General features: G+C 38.3%; 1 protein-coding gene across 1 annotated transcript; it reads left to right on the plus strand.

The window, feature by feature from the left end:
• Positions 1-830: 830 nt before the first annotated feature.
• NDUFAF6 (NADH dehydrogenase (ubiquinone) complex I, assembly factor 6) lies at positions 831-17,603 on the plus strand (the record flags this gene model as incomplete). Its single annotated transcript, XM_010077801.1, has 8 exons — positions 831-930; positions 1,836-1,958; positions 6,596-6,652; positions 7,847-7,949; positions 10,728-10,861; positions 12,651-12,752; positions 16,909-16,965; positions 17,463-17,603. Coding segments are annotated over 8 exons (805 nt in total), but the record flags the coding sequence as incomplete, so codon positions are not given.
• Positions 17,604-19,201: the final 1,598 nt, after the last annotated feature.

Genomic DNA, 19,201 nt, shown 5'->3' on the forward strand with positions numbered 1-19,201 from the left:
ATGCTAAAAGTAGCAACTCTAATAACCATTGGTTTTAGTTTGGCATTCCTATTTTAAGCTCACATTCAAAGAAATATGAGTACATGTAAGAACAGCAGACTTCATGATGATGAATAAATGTGTTTTCCTTGACATCTGCTTCTCCACTCTTGAGGCGAAACTTGGAGTTGCTGGTCTTCTTCTAATGAAGAATGAGGTTACAGGCTTATCAGAAAATAGTGTTCCAAACAAGCAATTTAGCTTTTCAGAGTGACCAAGTGTTTTTGTTAGCTACAGTCATGTATGATTTTGCAATTTATGATTCTGTGCACTGTGATTGTTTTTAATTTAGTGGCACACCCAAGTGGCCAAACAAAGGCATATCACTCTAGATTGGCAACGAGTTACCTGCAACAAAACTGCTAAGGCCCAGAGTTCTTATGCTTTGAATATAGTTGCCAATAAACAAAGACTTACTGGCTAAGCAAGCGTTCTTCTGCCAAGCTCCAGAGCACAATCTTTCAAAGAAATGTGGTTTTACGTTTGGAACAGAAGTCTGAAAATCAGACAATCTGGATTCTGTTTGCAGTTCTGCCACAGACTTGTTCCATGCCTTTAGCCAGATATCTTGAGATCTGTATTCAAGAGGTGCACTGAGAGTCCAGACAGCATCCCCTCTCTCTTGGAGTTTGTCTTATTTTAAAATAAGCTTAAAAGCTGCTACTTTTGCAAAGTCAGAGTTTTGAACTGTAACTTATTGCAACTATTTTAGGAGTTCAGTGCTAAGTGATGGTATGCACAATTTACATAGAGCTGTAAATAATACATGTATTTTTTTCATCCTTTTATAGAAAGCGTGACTACGAAGGGTTTCTATGTTCTCTGCTGTTGCCTGCGGAATCTCGAACCTCTGCCTTTGCCTTGAGAGCCTTCAATGTGGAACTGGCTCAGGCAGGTATTAAAATACATTTGTGAGCTCTAGAAATGTAAAATCACAATTTTGATATTCTAAATTACATTAGCAGGTGGTGTCTTGCCAAGATTAACTTTTTCTACTGTAAGGGGCAATGAATAAATAATGCAATACAAACCTTGAGTTTTGAATGTCCCTTGGAAAGTAGCCAGCCTCCTCCAGTTCATTTTGTTTATATATAGTTTTTCTGACTTTCCTCTTTGTGCATTTTAAAATGAAATGATTAAACAGTCTGTGGTCCTTGATACTGTTACCTGATTGCATCTATGTCCTGGCTTCAAATGCAGTGACTGAATCAGTAAAGTGCAGCTAAATCCTGTCTGTAGAAGGTCTGTTAAAAACTTGGATGATATAATCACTCCCAGGTCTTTGTTGGCAGAAGCTAGGTAATGGAAAGGCTGCCAGGAGGGAAGTTTGTAATTAGGGAGTTGTGGGAGGGAAGTGGCTGCAGTCTCTCCCCTTTGCTAGGTGGCCAGAAACTGCCAGTGTAACCAGGAAAGTTGGTAATGCTTGCCAGAAAGGAGCAATCCAGGAAATGTGCTGACCAAGCAAAATCCCACATCAGCTTCTGTGGGCTGTGCTTCTGGCAACCCATGACGCTGCCCTCCCTTGCTGCTGTTACTACTGCTTCTTTTCCTTCTGGGAAGGAAGCTAAGCTGAAGGTCACCCAGGATTTAATCTCCACGGGTTTCAAAGTCAGGTTCTGGTGAGGATTTTTTTTACTCTCTGTAGTGTTTGTATGCTTTATGAGGAATAAATGCAAGTTCAGAACTGAGCACTTTCCCTGTGGGGTTTGACTACGGCCTGTGTCTGTCTTCTCGGTGTAGATAGACCAAGTGCCTTAAAGACACTGTGAATTTCACTGCAGATATATCCTTTCCAGATTAAAGACTCCGTAACCCAGAAGACTACAGGTTTGATGCGAATGCAGTTCTGGAGGGAGGCTGTGGAAAATATATACTGTGATAACCCACCACATCAGCCAGTTGCAACAGAACTGTGGAGGGTAAAATATACCTTTATTGTCCTAAAGTTCACTTAACTAAAATATTACTGTGGGAAACAATGTCATTGTTTTGTGTGTGTTGTGTTACATAGTTATAGCTTTATTTTATATCAAGCAGGTAAATTGTGTTGCTGTCTGTGTGCAATGTTTTAAGTAGCCTACAACCAAAGAGCAGAGTTGGAGAAGAAGAATATTTAGGTAGGACCTACCTGGAGGGTCAGACTTCTGTGAACCATCTGCTTTTTTTCTCTTCTGTTTAGGTGAAGGACAGAGTAAATTGTGGTAAGCTGTAAGTTGATAGCAAGTGAAGTGCATAAGGATACTTCCCTAAGCCCGTGCTAGTCCTGCCTGAAGAAGTTAAGCTGTACAAAAAGACAGAAGGCTAAGCACAGAGGTTGAACTAGCAAAGAGGGTATGAGGAGAAGCCGAAGACCTTCATACCTAGTTACTGGGTAATAGGAAGAATCTTAATACGGTCTTCTGCTCGCATCAAGAGTGTCTTGATGACTTCTATTTATGTATTATGTTCTGCACAGATCCTTTTGTGTGCATTGAGTAACAGGGAATGTACTTCTGAATGTAATATTTTTTTAGCAAGATGCCCGAGTTCTGCAGGCACTAGAACATCACTCATAAAGTATACTTGCAGATCTGTTCCTCTGTTGGTCATGGCCAAAAAAACAGAGGCTTGCTTACACAATTTTTTGTTTCTACTTGGATGATTAAAGGTCTGAAGGCAGTGTAAATGGATTTCCCCTTGATGCTGATATAGAACCACAGAATAATTTATTTGGTAGGGATCTCTGGTTGTCATCTAGTCCAACTTGCCACTCAAAGAAGGGTGTGACATTAACGTTAGATTAGGTTGTCAAGGTCACATTGAGATTAATTTTGAATTTATTTGGGGTTGAAAATTCCATACATTGCTAACTTGTGATCTTAGGGCCACAGGCCACAGCAAGTCTTAGAACCTTCCAAAAGAGCAGCTACTTTAAGGCCTCTACTCTTTAAGATCAGAACTTGCATTTAAACTAAAGCTCTCTGAGCTCCAGGACAGGAAAAGCTGCAGTTTATCCAGGTCTCAATAGGTGAATACAGTTAAGAGATCCCACAGGTAGTTAGGTTTATGGACCTGCTGAAAAACAGGCAGTGAAATGTGGAGTCTTCAACAGTTTATCTAGGTCTCAATAGGTGAATACAGTTAACAGAGATCCCACAGGTAGTTAGGTTTATGGACCTGCTGAAAAACAGGCAGTGAAATGTGGAGTCTTCAAGTATTCATCTGCACTGTTCCTGTTAAAATCGTGGGAAAAGCGGGACACTCACTGTAACACTGGGATAAAACAATGCAGTTCCTGCGGGATTAGAGCATTTCACTTGTTGCCATCTTGGCTTCACATCCACTCTGCTGCACCTCTGAGACCACAGAAATGAGTCCTTTCCAAATCCTCTTCCAGTGATTTTGGCAGTACTGAAACAGTGGCCTCTCTCTGACTCTTCCTCCTTCAAATGTGAAATAAAGCACAAGTGAGCATTTGTTCCTGTCTATCAACACTCCTGTTTAGATTAAAATTGGGATTTAAACAAGATACAGTTTGCTTAAATAAAGGAAAGCATAGGTAAAGCCAAGAAGTAGAATAAAAGAAAAACACCTGTTAGAGTCACTTTTAGGAGGACCAGAGCTATTCGTAAGTGCCTCCGGCTCAGATAGAGCATGTGCCTTAGCCACGACAAAGTGTTTGTACAGTTAGAATGAAGACAGGCAAATGTTGTGAGCCTTTCTCTGTGATTATGGAAGTTGAAGATGAACCTAGGGTGGTATTTTAATGCAGACACTAAAATGCAGAATTGGTAGTTTTGCATGTCAATCTGTCTGTGCCTTTGCTTTTTATTTCCTTCTTTCTGTCTCTCTTCCAGCATATGGCAAACTTCCCAGGAACAAGACCATTTTCTCCCAAAATGCTATTGTCTCCTTTCCAAGGAGGAACTTGCTTTAGTGTAGCTTAGCTTATTTTTGTTTCTGAAGATATCTCATTTAGTTGTCTGATTGAGCCTGTTAGGTACAAGTTAGTTTTGGGTATGATTATATATATTATTTCAACCACATTTACTTTCAGGCTGCTTGTGTCATTGTGTGTCAATGTGAGGTAGAAATTTTATTAGCAGAAAAGTAACTTATAAAAAAACCCCAAACATTTTTGTGGTTTAACCCCAGCTGGCAAATAAGCACCACACAGCCACTCACTCACTCTCCCTCCCGGTGGGATTGGGATGAGAATTGGAAGGGTGGAAAACTGGTGGTTGAGATAAAAACAGTTTAATAAGTAAAATCAAATAATAATAGTAATTGTAAGGAAAGGAAGAAAAAAAATAACAGACAGAAAAATAAAATCCAAGAAAGACAAGCGATGCAAATGAAAACAATTGCTCACCACCAACCAATGCCCAGTCCGTCCCTGAGCACAGCAGCCCCCCCTGCCAACCTGCCCACTAGTTTTATTGCTGAGTATGACTCCATACGGTGTGGAATATCCCTTTGGTCAGCTGGGGTCAGCTGTCCCAGCTGGGTCCCCTCCCAGCTTTTTGTGCACAGCCAGCCCACTTGCTGGTGGGGTGGGGTAAGAAGCAGAAAAGGCCTTGATGGTGTGTAAGCACTGCTCAGCAGGAGCTAAAACATCAGTGTGCTATCAACATTATTTTCTGCACAGATCCAAAACACAGCCCAGTGCTAGCTATTGTGAAGAAAATTAACTCTATCGCAGCCAAAACCTGTAGTACATTCAGATATAAATCATTTGGATATTGAGATACCAATTGCAGCCCTTTCCAACAGCTAAGACTGCCAGTCATACTCCTGTCTCACAAAACAGAAAATTGATTTTTGTCATGAAGGAAGGAATTAGCCTATCTCTCTGGTAAGGTTTCACCTTGCATATGATTTCTTTAAAGGAAGACCAATATAAAACAATCCAAACAGAATGGTGAAATAAGAAAAATATGTTGAAAAATAATTCAGAAAATACTTCTAGGAGGTCTCATAGCTCTGAACACTGCAGAGTGCTGGTGCAAACTAACAAACCAACCTGACCTGGTGGCCTTTGCACTCCGGGTGTGATTTTAGTTCTACATTTCAGCGAATACCCCAAGAATGACCTGTTTGAAGAGCATGGCTTCACAAATGTTTAAGAACGTAATTTTAATTCTTAGAAAGAAGGATTTGGAAAGATACCTGAACTCACAAGTGTTGCAAAGCTGTTCATAGAATTGGCATGTCTTTTGCACAGCATGTTTCATGTATACTCTTTTCTTGCTGTTGAGTTTGCATGAGACCAGTTTGATTTTACAGAATAAATACTAATTTATCATGTTAAATGTGTTCCCAAAGTTTTGTATATTCCATAATACTCACATTTGGATTCCAAGAGTTTTATGCACTGAGTATATGAATAGTATTTAATAGTATTTCTAGAATTATTAATAGGTCTTCTCTCAGTGACTTTAATGTAAACTTACACGGCAGCTGTATGATACTTGTTCTTACTAATCTGTCCCTTTTGAACACATGAAAAGTGAGGCCTCATTCTCCATTTCTGTGGAAGAAGCCATTTTTTAAAACTTTTGAAAAATGAGGACCTGTATGTTTGAATGAAGGTAGCTCAAAATGGATGTAATGTACGAATTGGGTAAGTTAGCGGAACTCAGTCTGGTGCTTTAAGTCTTGACCTGTGAGTACTTCAAGGATTTCATTTATAAAATGGTACTCAGGATGAACAAGTGAGAAGCAAAACTGACATTTGTAGTTGTAATTTAAAATTTTCTTTTGCACGTACCAGGTGCTTCCTCAAGCAGATTGTGTTGAATTGACAAGAAGATCTAGTCTTGTCAAACATTGAAAAAATATTTACAAATATAATGGGTGTAAAGAAGTTGAAAGTGAGCTATAAAGGCTAAGCTTGTTAGAAATCTGCTTCATAAATTTTTTTATAAATATTTATATATGTGATTGTAGCCTTTCTGACAACGTGGTCTGAAAAATTCAGTGCGTGTAAGAGGATTGAAGGTAAGTTGATAGAATGAGGTAGTACAGGAAGGAAGTCGAATATAAGGTAAGAGCCAAAAGGAGAGTGTGTGAGTATGAGTCCTGTGGGATACTTTTTAAAACAAAGCCATAATACTCATTATATTAACTTTGTTCGGATGCTGTTTTTACAGTGCATATTGGTATGTTGTACTGATGTTTTCTCAAAAATTTACAGGGGAAATCTTTTTATTGCTTCAGTCTGGAGGAAACTGTTCTCTTTGGAAAGTGAACATAGTTTCTGCAAATATTTTGTGGGGACCTATGACTCCATGGGAGAATAAATTACTTTCAAAAATGTTTTTAAAGAAATGCTTTTAGTTAAATGGCTTGATGTCCAAGATTTCATTTTTTATGTGCAACAACTTGTAACAAATGCTGGTTGAAAACGTTTGTATTTGAAGATTGTAATTTTCCACTGACATGCCACTTTGATTTAACCCAGTGGATACAATCCTTGTAAGAAAAGGATTATCTGAAATATATTTCAGCCTTCAGAATGCAATTCTATCATCACTTTGTATACATTAACATGGATGTTTTATTTTATAATTTTCAGGCTGTCAAGAGGCATAACTTGACTAAACTGTGGTTCATGAAGATCATTGATGAAAGAGTATGTATTTACCATTCAAAGTCTGATTCTGGCTTTAGTCATATTTGGTTTTTTCCTCTTATTTTTATGTGTTTGTGTGTAAAAAAAAAAAAAAGCTTCAAGAATTCTTCTTTTCCAGACAGTTGCATTTCTCTTTAAGAATGCCCCAAGAGAAAGGACATGTTGCATATTGCAAAAGGTTGCAGAAATCTACATCACTGGCATCATCCTATTCCTCCTCACCTCTTTTCTTACCATGCCAGTTTTGCCCCTAAATAGCTTTCTCTTGCGATGAGTCATGGATACAAAGTCTCGGATTAAATGACCTGTCTGAACCTTTCTGACACACTTTGCTGCTTCTCCTTATCATCACTGGGGAGTTTTTTCTAAGCAGTGCTGTAAACTGGAGCATTCAAATCACATGAATTTTAAAATATCCATCCTTTTTTTTTGAAAAAAACAAGAAGAATTTCACTGGTACAGTGATGCTGCTGCTACCAACTCCGACACAAGGGCAAGAATTAATAGCCGAGGGCAGGAATATCTTAAGCTAGCTTTGCTGCTAAAGTTAGTGTCTCATGAAGTTATACCTTGAGAAAACTGATGGTCAGTTACTTGCGGAGTGTCATGGCTGTGAAAGACTTCAGAGTTTTTAAATTTTAAGACAGATTTGTAATCTTAAGGCTGATATGTTTTAACACAAAAGCCACTAGGACACAAAGAATTATGGAGGATGTTGTATTTTTGGGTGTATTTGCATACGACTTTGAAACTTACATGTGTATTTGCTGCATTGATTTTTGTTCATGTTTTTAAAAATACATTCCCATTTATCTAAATTTCTCTTCCAATGAAGAGAAATTGCTTCCGATGCAAATGAAATATTGAAGTTGGCAACCCTGTAGCGTAAGCATACCATATGATGTTTTGTCTGTGACTTTTTTATGAAGAATTACGATTTCTTATTATTACAAAAGGTTATATGTACTCCAGTAATCAGACTTGGCTGCAGCTGCATGTAGTTATTTGGTTATGTTAGATTTGCTATAAGCTTTAACGACTACTTCTATCTCAGTTTATACTCTTTCTGTCATTAATTTTGTGCTCTTTTTTTTCTTCCCTAATAGTAGATTAGGCTGATACAGCTGTAGTAATAAACTTGTACAAATACCAGTTATATTTACATGTTACTGAAGTTCTGTGCTCATATTACAGGAGAAGAATTTGGATGATAAAGCATACCATAACATCCAGGAGCTTGAAACGTATGCTGAGAACACACAGAGTGCTCTCTTGTACCTCACCTTGGAAATGCTGGGTAGGCGTTTTCCCCTTTTTAGATTTTGTTGATGACTCCTCAGTGCAGGTACAATATTTACTGAAGTTTTTAAAAAAACACTCTTTTTCCACTGGAGTTTAATTTCAGTGGAAATTGTCTTAGGTAATACTTCAGTCAGGGGCTTGGAACTCGATGATCTTTAAGGTCCTTTCCCATCCCAACCATTCTGTGGTTCTATGATAAGATATCTTTTGAATGCTCATCCATAAATCTGGAATCTTCCTGCACCTGTCCTAGACCTATGTACTTTCCTTAGAAGCTGCTCAGTGGAAAGCTCACTGAAGTGTGATTTCCTGCTGCTCTCTTCTTGGTTGCTTTGTTTTCTCATTTCTTGCTCCTTATACAGAGTGTGGTAAATTCAGCTCTTCACCATATTTTCTGATTGTCCCATTTGTAAGAACACAAAGTGCTGTAGTTATTCTGCAGATGTTTTTCTATGTTGCAGTGATGTACACCGGTTATCTGGATACAGCTGACTTCCCAACCTATAAACTTCTCTAGATGAGGTTGTAAACTTGGGTCTGAATCCTCTTCCCTTCCTAAAAGTAGGTTAACTATTAATAATTGAATAGGTGGAAAAAACTCAACAAATATTATATGATCCTTGTGGTTAAGAGGCACATATCTGTGTCATGTCTAGTAGAAGAGTCCCAGCTTGGGTAAGAACTGTTCATTTGCAGTGAGGAAAAGGCTGACTTTCTTTTAGGTATCTGTTGCATTATAGAAGTATTCCCTGTATGTGCTCAGATGTAAAAGAAGGATGAGGATTATTATTATTATTAGTAGTAGTGGTATTTAGTATAGTATTAGCAATGTTTTCCTCTTGCTTATCAGAGTAGTCTGATGGAAGGGCAATGCTGAGTTTAAAAGAGTTTAAAAAGAAGAAAGAGAGATATGTTGCACACATTCTTAGGAAGAAATGAGGAACCAGTGTCATAACATCTGATGGTTGCTTCCTCGATGGGAAATCAGTGAAATGTTGCAAGTGTCTTTCTGAAATTATGATTGAAGAAATGTAGGAGTATGAGAAATATCAATGTCTTCCATTCTGAGAAATGTCTTCGTTCCTGAAGAAGTTCAGTCATACTTGGGTCACTCCTGATACAAGTCAGATGATCCTGTTCTTGAAAATCTGTTGTGGTGGCTCTGGATTTTCTAGGTGCCCTACTGTCATGTTTAACTTCTCTTAAATATACCAGTGTAACAAATTATCTAAGCAAAAGTCTCCTTCACTGCACATTAAACAGTTAACTTCTATGTTTTTTTACACAAATTGAGAAATTAATTGAACACAGCCCTTTTCTTTGTGTTTCCCATCAGCAGTCTTTTCTAGACCAGGTGGACCTCGTTTCATTACAGGTCATGTTTGCTAATTTCTTGTGCTTTTTAGCTTCTTTTTTCCTGGCCTGTCTCCAGTTTGTGTGTATCTCTCCCAGTAGTAATGCTGCTTCATTTTTACTGATTTCGGGTTACTTTTGTCGACCTCATTTTGACTGGTAATCTTGTCATCCAAAGTCCTGGTACTTCCTGCTAGCTTCTGTCATTTAAAAATATTAATATTGTGCTTTTTGGTTAATTGCCTAAGTAGTCAGGAGTCTGGTACTACTCAATAATTTTGTTAAACCTTTTCAGAACCTCACTTTTGGGATATATTCCCAGGTTCAGCATGAGTCACTGATAACTCTTACACTTTGAGCTTTTTTTTTTTTTTTTTTATTCTTAGTTATATGTAAAGACTGAGCTGCCCAGTCTGTATCAGTAAGGTACATCCATTCATTCTTCCAAGCCACACTCTGCTTTCTGCTGCTATTGCCAAAATAAGTCCATGTAGTCTACCTATAGCCACTGTTTCACTAAGGCTTCTGAGACGCATGCAAGGCTCAGGCACGCTTGGGCAGTAAATCTGGTACGCCCGGTATTGTTTCCAGGTGACAGTTTTGCTCAATGGTCTGTAATTCCTGTATCCTAATTTCTTTCTTCGTAGAACACTGCTTCTGTGAGAGATTTTGTGAATTTTAATTTCAATTTTCCTTTAAGTTTTCATTTCATCCCAAGTGAAAACATTATGGCTTTGTCATCAGTCTAAGCCAACCTTGTATGGTCTTGCTATGAAGAGAGGTGCTGCTCTGCCCCTCTCATCTCCCTCTTCTTTCAGTTCTCACAGTTGTGTCACCATGCAGTAACTAAAGTTAGTTTTCCATTGCTTTGGTGATCTGACTCAGTTTGCCATGCTACTGCCTCATCGCCCATGAGAACAAAAGGGAGGTGGCAGAAATACGGATTTGGGGGGAAGTGTAGGACCATTCTCTTTGGTTTCAGTACACTGCTGAATCAGCTGCAGCCAGTCATGAAACCATGCTGTAAGCATTAGTGCTTGTTAGGAATCTCACACCTGAGTGATTTTTCTGGCAGGAAAAAGTTCTTGGAATATTATTATCCTGGGAGAGGACATGCCAATGAAAATAAGTTTCTGTACTGATGTATTATATCTGAATAGGTGCCGCTCTGCTAAGTATACCCTTTGTAGAAACTGCAACAAGCTAAGAGGCATCTTGCTCCTGAATGTGGAAATCAATTTGCCTGCTGCTTTGCACCTCTGAGATGAGATCTCAAGGCAGTTTATGAATATACACAGTTCTATCATGGACCAAGGTGGTTAGCTTTCCTTAAATATGACTGTGATACACATCAGGGAAGATTATACCCCTCAAAAGGCTTGCCAGTATGTTTCTAAACATATTATTTCTGCAATTTTAGGTGTAAGGAACATCCATGCTGACCATGCAGCCAGTCACATTGGGAAAGCACAAGGCATAGTTACCTGTTTAAGAGCCACTCCATATCATAGTACAAGAAAAAAGGTCTTTCTTCCCATGGACATTTGTATGCTGGTAAGAGAAGCAAGTTATCTGGAATTGAACAGTACGGTGTTTCTAACTGTGTCTCTAAACACTAGATATGAGACCATAATTTATTAGGCCAGAAACAGAGCACCTTTTTCCTTTATTTTAACTCTTTCTGCTGTGACCTAGTAATATGCCATTGTCATGGTTTCATTATCTTTTGGGTGGTGAGAGGAGTGACCTTCATAAAACTCTGGGGTTTCTGTTTGTTTGTTTGTTTTATTAAATGTAGTAGTATTTTAGCTTTTGGGAAATTTTCCATTAACGTATAGAAATACACATATAGAATGGGGCCGGGGTTTTTTTAATTACTTTTTCTTTTTCTGTCCCCATAAAGGGAGCACTATGAGAAATTTTATTTCTGAACAACCTTCTTGGGTTTCTTTTTACTACCTTTTCATAAATATGCAGGTGGTTATGGTTTTTTTTGTGGTTTCTTTTTGGTGTTGAGGTTTTTTTGTTACATATTAGATAGCTATAAGCATACATTCCATACATTGCTGTACTAGATGGTATAGTCCTGCAATTTAAACTGTACACCTAATTTGCATTGAAATTTAGCAGATCTTGCAATTTGTGTAAAATGGGATTAAAGTTCAGATTTTTTCATTAATATTCTCTGGCTAGATCTGTGGGCATCGCAGCAGTTATTCCTTCATCTCCAGTCTTTATTTTTAGATGTTAATGCTGTTCTTTTTATACTTAACCAAAATGTATGCAATTATGGTGATACTTACGGCAGTTGTTAGTATTTTCTGAATATATGTAAAATACAAGTGAAAGTTCTGATTTGAAGTTTAGTACTTTAGGTAGTTGCAAAAAACATAGATACTAATATAGGTCAGGGTTTTAAGACTGCAGAAAGGAGCTGCACCCTGCTTTCAGCCCTTCTGGGACTGGATGGTAGAGCAGACCTGCCAACTTTTTAGCTTTTCAAATATAGCCTGAAAATTCACAGTCATTCCTTGCCATGGAAGGTGTTTTACAGTGAAACTGTAAAAGCTTGCATCCCTTCCGTGCAGACTGAGCATCTTGTAAGTGTTTCAGCTGTTGGCAAGTATTGCAGAGCTCTACTGGAGTCTCCGTCTCCTGGGAAGCCTACCTGCCTACCTTGATACAGCTTTTACATGTCTGAGTGTTGTTGAGAAGAACAGGCAGCTGGTGCAATTCTGAATATACCATAATTATGTCTTACATTGGTCACTATTGTCAAAGAATAAGTTTGGGGTTGGTTTTTTGGGGGGTTTTGAGGTGGGGTTTTTGGGGGGTTTTGGTTTTTTGATTTGGTTTGGGGGTTCGTTGTTTTGGTTTGGGGTTTTTTTTGTTGGTTTTTTGTTTGGGGTTTTTGTAAGCCTGGTTACCAATCCCAAGATAATGACTTACTTCATAAGCCAGCAGGGCTTCTGTGTTAGCTGTTACTGGCTTTCTTCTGCTGAATAATGATTCTTGGATTATGGTTTTAAAAATTGGGCATCTAAACTGATCTAAATTCCCAAAATTTTTAAATCTCTCTTGGTTATCTGACTGGCCACAAAGTCTTTAGGGATCAAATTCATGCTGAGAGAGTCACTACCAACTGTTCTCTTTGTTCTTTGAATTTTTTCCAAGTGACTGACCAAAAAAAGAGAAAAAAAGGAGGGGGCAGTGGTAAAACATTTAGGCTGTTTCAGTCTTGTGTCATTAGTTTGGTTGCCGGGACAGGTTTTTGAGAAGCTAAAATGGAAACTTGATATTTATTGAGAGTTTTTATCTTTTTTATTTTCCTTCCTATGTCTAGCATGGAGTTTCCCAAGAGGATTTCATAAGAGGCAAACAAGATAAAAATGTGAGAGATGTAATTTATGACATTGCCAGCCAGGCCCATACTCATCTAGAACATGTGAGTTTCCTTCCCTTTTTTAAAATTTAAATAAACATAATTGATGCTAATCTTCACAAAGAATTGTGCATATGTGTTGTTAGAAGACTTATAGCTGCATATTTAATTTCAAATATTTTACCTTTAATTACCTTGAGAGTTTAAATAAAAAAACCAAAAACATCACACAAAACCTTTAAATATTTTACATCTACTTCTGTATGAATATCACATTTATCTGTGTGTACAAGAGGCAGATTACTTACATCCAGGTCCAATTGTATATCTATAAATACTGCCTAAAAGCCTTATTACTGGGAGAGAAACTTGAAGCAGACTTCCTAAGTGCAAGTATATGCCAGCATAGCGTCAAAACCATAGAAAGCACTTCTGCATATGGTAGGTACTTCACAGCACAGTGGAATGTCTGCCAGAAAAGCAAAGCATGCTGCCTTTAACTGCTGGTTAGTGTGTGTGGGAGGGGGGATTCACTCCCTCGTATCACCAACCATGCTCAAAGCTATGTTGTGAAAGGTGCTTTCTGTTTATTTATTTTCTGGATCACAGCCAAGTGAATTAGGAAAGACTTCATTTGCTTGGAACAGTTAATAATGAATCCTGAAGAACTGCAGAGTTCTACTCTATTTTTCTTTTATGCTCTTATTTTAGCTAAACTCTGAATTGCTTGTTGGTACATAATACAAAAGCAAAAGACTTTCATCAGCAATGCTGTGTCTGCCTTTATCTGGAAACCAAAACTTGCAAGAAGTGTTGTTAAGAGTTTCTTATGTCTACAAGTACATATATGCATAGACTTTGTGTATTGCACCCAATACTTCCAGTCAAAGTAGTCTGAAAAGATACCACTCCAAAGTAAAGAAATGCCAGATTTCTCTTTGCATTTACACCATTAATATAATCCTCATTTACAGCATTACCTGTGATCACAGCATTTTATGTCATAGAGGTAGGAGACCCCTTCTTCATTTTTCTGAAGGTAAAATGAGGCATCCCTGGTTTATTCAGTCAGTGGTTAGTTAGCTGATTAATGTTTTTATTCTTTGTTAATAATATGTAGCCTTGGGCTTTGTTTTCAACACAGACTATTTATAATTTGCATTTAAGGCAATGTTGTTTCACCTGATGTCTCAGTTTTTGTTGTCACATGCCCAAGGAAACTGTTTATTCTATTTAGAAGCAGGGAACAGAGACAAAGAAAATGCAAGGTCAAAACTTCTTTGTTCCGATGAAATATCTTGATTTTTATTTTTTTTATTTCCCACCCCTCGCTTCTGAACAAATAATGCACAGTATATAAAACCCATTGACTTTGATTGCAGTTGTGGTAGTTTACAAAAATGCCAAGTGCTTGGCCTGAAATCCCTCATGTCAGGGGTGGGACACATGGAAAAGGAGCAATGTGTATTTATTGTCCAGCTGTTTAAAATCTGATTGCTGATATTGCACGGAAACCTTGGGACAGAAGCAGGGAGAGAATTCAGTTCTTCAGAGACTTTCAGATAATTTGATAATTCTTAGCGCACTGGTCCCCTGTCTCCCAACATGCCAACCATCTTCTGAAGAGAACAGGCAGAACTTTACCCCCACTTCCCTCCCACTCCATTCCTAGAGCCCTGCCCATGTTATGCACTGGGAGGGTCCTATGGAAAATATGCAATGTGATCATGTAATTGGAGACTTTACAGAAAAGTATAAACACAAAGAAGCCAGGTTAGGGCAGCATCAGCATTTTATTCAATTGAATGTTGATCTTGGCACCCCCCGCCTTTTTTTTTTTTTTTTTTTTTAAATGGATGGGTTATATAATCTTAAAATTAAAAAAAAATTCCTCTCTGAATACTTGCTTGCAGCCTCCGTCATCATCAGTGAAGAGTAATTGACAGTGCAGGATCTCTAGAGTTTTCAAACCACTCAAACTGACAATAACTGGGAGTAATAACAGGGTATTAGCCTTCTTGATAATCAGATGGTCTTTGTTAACACAAGGATAAAGATACTTTCTCCCCTAATGGATGAAATGGGCTTTTGCTGGCAACATGTGCTGGGTATTTCAAGCCTTTAGGTGAATGTAATGGGCTAGTGCTTTTAAATGCATCTCTTCTCTGTATAAAATCACCATCTTATTTTGCCTGAGGGTCTTTTCAGCCACTTACCCTCTGTCTTAGTTGGAATTACAGGGTAAAGTTTAAACCTGCAGAGAGGTTTCAACAATCTCAGCATTTGTTACACAAACTGTGTATTTTGGAGGTTGAGGGTAACAGTTACCAGCCCCGTTTCACAGTCAGAAGAAACAGAATCCTGAAATGCTAAATTAAATCTCAGCAACAGTATATGAAGCATATTGTAGTAATGTGGCACTTCATTTTGGGAGAAAAGTTTCTGAAGTGTGGTCAGCTCTTCCTGACACTGTGACTGTTGGAGAGAGTCCAGAGGAGAGCCACGAAATTGGTCAGAGGGCTGGAGCACCTCCCCTATGAGGACAGGCTGAAAGAGTTTGGGTTGTTCAGCCTGGAGAAGAGAAGGCTCCAAGGAGACCTTATAGCAGCCTTCCAGTACCTGAAGGGGGCCTACAGGAGAAATGGGGAGGGACTCTTGATCAGGGAGTGTAGTGAGAGGACAAGGGGTGGCGGATATAAGCTGAAAGAGGGGAGATTTAGACTAGACATTAGGAAGAAATTTTTCACTGTGGGGGTGGTGAGGCACTGGAACAGGTTGCCCAGAGAAGCTGTGGATGCCCCATCCCTGGAGGGGTTCAAGGCCAGGCTGGATGAGGCTTTGAGCAACCTGGGCTAGTGGAGGGTGTCCCTGCCCATGGCAGGGGGGTTGGAACTAGGTCCTTTCCAACCCAAACCATTCTATGATTCTATGACTGATGACCAGCAGAGGGCAAAATAAGATAATGAAGACTGCGGTTTTCTTTAGGAACTGTGTGTTTTATTAGGATAAAAGCATATAATAAAAGCGCTCTGTCAGTCCCACAGTGATCCTTTTGAAAGTCCGCGAATACATTTACATGTTCCCCCTCTTTCTCTTAAGCACTCCCTCCCTCACTCCTCTTGAAAAAGAAGGTCTCCTTTTGGCTTTTTGCATCTATCTCAATTATGCTAGATCATTATGGACTCAATTTGCCAAGGAAGATAACGTGCTTTCTGAATGACATGAAGCCCATTCTGGGTTAAGAAGGTCAAGAAAGATTACTTTGTATTTTCATCTCGCAATTAATGATAGTAAGGCAGAGCATTAGATCAGAGAAGACCGTTTTCCTTTTATATATGTACACATCCACATGTTATTACATCACAAAGTTTTAAAATAATTTGCCCCCTGAATAGATTCAGTATTTTTCCCTCCTAAAGTTTCAGCCTGATTTTCTCAGTTGTCTGGAAAGATCCATGGAAAACGAACAGAAACTCATGCATGCTCCTCAGTATTCATAAAGGGTTTAGTTTTTTGTTTGTTCAACCTGTAAGAAAAGGCAAAACAAGGAGGGATTTTGTATTTATAAATAAGCATTACAGGAAGATTTGCTTCAGCTCTGTTAGATGTACTTGAGTGGTACATGGGTTTAAATTGTAGATTTGATTCAGCCATGGTTTAGCCTCTGTTTACACATAGATACTGAGGACCTGAGGCATTGAGATCCTTTCAGAGTCCCCTAAGTGCAAATGGAGCATAACTGGACTTCTGGGACTGATGGAAACAGTAGACCAAAAAGATGCACTCTGAGAAATGCATTTCTGGTCTTCTATAATTTCTGTCTCTTGGGATGCAAAGAGTTGGCAGGGGAAAAAAAGTGTTTAACTGTATTTATTAAATCAGATGCAACTTGGAACCTTGTCAGAACAAGGGATGCTAATTTATATTGGTTTATTATATGTAAACTGTAAGGTCAAAACATAAGAATTTTAGCAGACCTCTCCGACTGTTACATATTTTCTGTGTAATTACTTTTGTGTACAGTGCAGGATGGTGCTGGCTTGCACATCATGAAAAAATATAGTTTCAGAATGTCTAAATAAAAAGAGACAAAGCCTGTAATATAGTCTGTTGGCTCTAACCATTATAGATATATTCCTTGATGTTTAATCTGAAATGTTAAATTTTCCTGATAAGTATGTTTGTTTTTTTTCTCCCACCTTGCCCCATTTACTTTCAGGCTAGATCTTTCAGTAAGAAAGTTCCTGTGAAGGCATACCCTGCTTTTTTCTGTACGGTGGGTGTGATATCATGCACTTGTTAAGTAATGGGCTCAATTCTGTACTAATATGTTTGTGAAGAGTAGAGTATCAAATTAAGCACGGTTAAGTAATGCTTCATGTGTCTGTTTTATGATGATGTAATACCTAAAGCTTCTGAATATCCTAATGTGTGTCTAACTGTGGAACCTCATAGTTCTGATCAACAATTCTAATCCTTTTTTAACGACTCAATTCCACCCAAGATGTCTGTATATTCATAGCCTGCCGTTCTGATGCAAGGCCCCAAAATCTTGTCTATTTTTATAATTTGCTGGTTGGTCTAGTAAAAAAGAATGCTTCTTTTCACAAAACCTGCCTTTTTTATATCCTTTGAATGTGATGGTTACTCTACCACAATAAAACAGGCAAACTGTCAAGTAGTTCCCTATTCAGTTTCATGTATTGCTTTTTAAACTTAATGCCCAATTATTTCTGTGCACCATATGGACTAAGCTTTTTTCTTCTTTTCTAGGTTGCTTTAGATGATTATTTATGTCATATGCGAAAAGTGGACTTCAATATATTTCATCCAAGCTTACAAAAGAAGAGTACATTGTTACCACTGCATTTGTATATTAGATCTTGGAAAAAAACTTATTAATTTTTTAATATGGGTTCAGAGTGCTGTGTTTTTTCTTTAATGTCTTAACTTGATAGAATTGTTAAGTGTCTAACTTCACACTTCTGCAAAGTGCCATTTATGGGAAACAGCAGATGTGCATGAACTGTAGCTGTCAGCTTGCTGGCAGTAGTTAAGTTTGTTCTTGGAATATTAGGCTGATAGCTCTTCTTCACATGTCTGCCAAATCATATGTCCTTGTCTGAGATTACTTTTCTTGTCTTTCCTGTAATAACAGCAGTATGATAGAATTCTTCTTGGACAAATGTTGTGCTAATGGATTCTTCTGACAGTTCTGACGCTTTCCTGAAAAAAAGAAAAAAAGACTGCTTTGTTTGTGCCCAAAAGCAGTTACAGTAAATGCCTTATAAATCAGCTAAGCAGTTCTGTTCAGTGCAAGGAGCAGACTTCTTGCAAGTACTAATAATGCATCTTAGTTGGAAGAATGAGCACATATATTTCAGTGCAAGAAAACTGTCAGGAAAAGCTTTAGCTGTTTTAATTATGTCGTATTTATGGAGAACTTCAGAATGGTGAAATAGAGCCATAGTACGGAAATTATTTAACTGCGGGTTGAGATTGAGCCTTCAAGTACTATTGGTAGTGGGAGGATAGTTTTACAACATATGAAGAGAACCCTTACACAGTTTTTTATCTCCAGCTCAGCTAAAGGCTTTCTCTCCTTTTAGCTTGGCGGTATCTTCGTCCTGCCCTCTTGTTTCTCTGCTGTTGCCCACAGCTGTCATTGCAACCTGGGTTCAACTGCCCCTTTGTTCATCTTGACCACGTCTCTCAGGACACCCTCCTGCGAGGCTTCCCTGAATTCCTTTTCTTCGGTACTCTGAAGAAACATATTCCTGAATGTTCCGGGTCATTTTAGTCCTCCCTCTCTGTAAAGATACTGCTCTGTTTTTCTGGTGGGAAATTAGTGGGAGCTTTGTACTCATCAAATCTTAGGATCAAGGTAAATATTTCTGTTTGACTTGTTGTTTGGTAAAATAATACTTCCTAACATCCAACTTGATTCAGTTGCACAAATCCAGTAGTTTATTTTGCCGTCATCCTTGTTCTATTAAATAGCTGCTTTTCACGGAGATTTTTTTTTTTAATCGGGGTTAATCTCCCCAGATGCTTGGTTGTATAACAGCATCCTGTATTTTAGTGTACAATGCTGCATAATGAATTTCTGAGAGCAAGGTCCATGGCTCCTTTAATCACAGAAACTGTCAGCATGGTAGAATCTTAGGAACCCAACATTAAATCCTTCATTTGGTGATTTTATTTTACATGCTTGAAGTCAGTTTGTGATACAGATCTTGGTTAAGTCTGCAGTTTCCTACTTCTGAATAAGACATTTCTCTTTTAATTTGTTCAGCTCAGGATCTTGGTATCTGTATTACTAGAAGTGTAATAATCAAGGTTGATATGAACCTAGAAAAATCTGTGTATACTGGATTAGGAGTTTACTGGATATTTTTTAAAAGTAAAATCTTAACTGGCTCTGTCCACTTCTCCAGTCAGCTGCTGGATCTTGTCATTGGTGTTCTTGAATGTGGCAAAGAGGTCTGGTGAAAAGAAAGTATTTCCTTCCT

This window comes from Pterocles gutturalis, unplaced genomic scaffold (genome assembly GCF_000699245.1).
Source record: "Pterocles gutturalis isolate BGI_N339 unplaced genomic scaffold, ASM69924v1 scaffold12283, whole genome shotgun sequence".
Lineage (NCBI taxonomy): Eukaryota > Metazoa > Chordata > Aves > Pterocliformes > Pteroclidae > Pterocles > Pterocles gutturalis.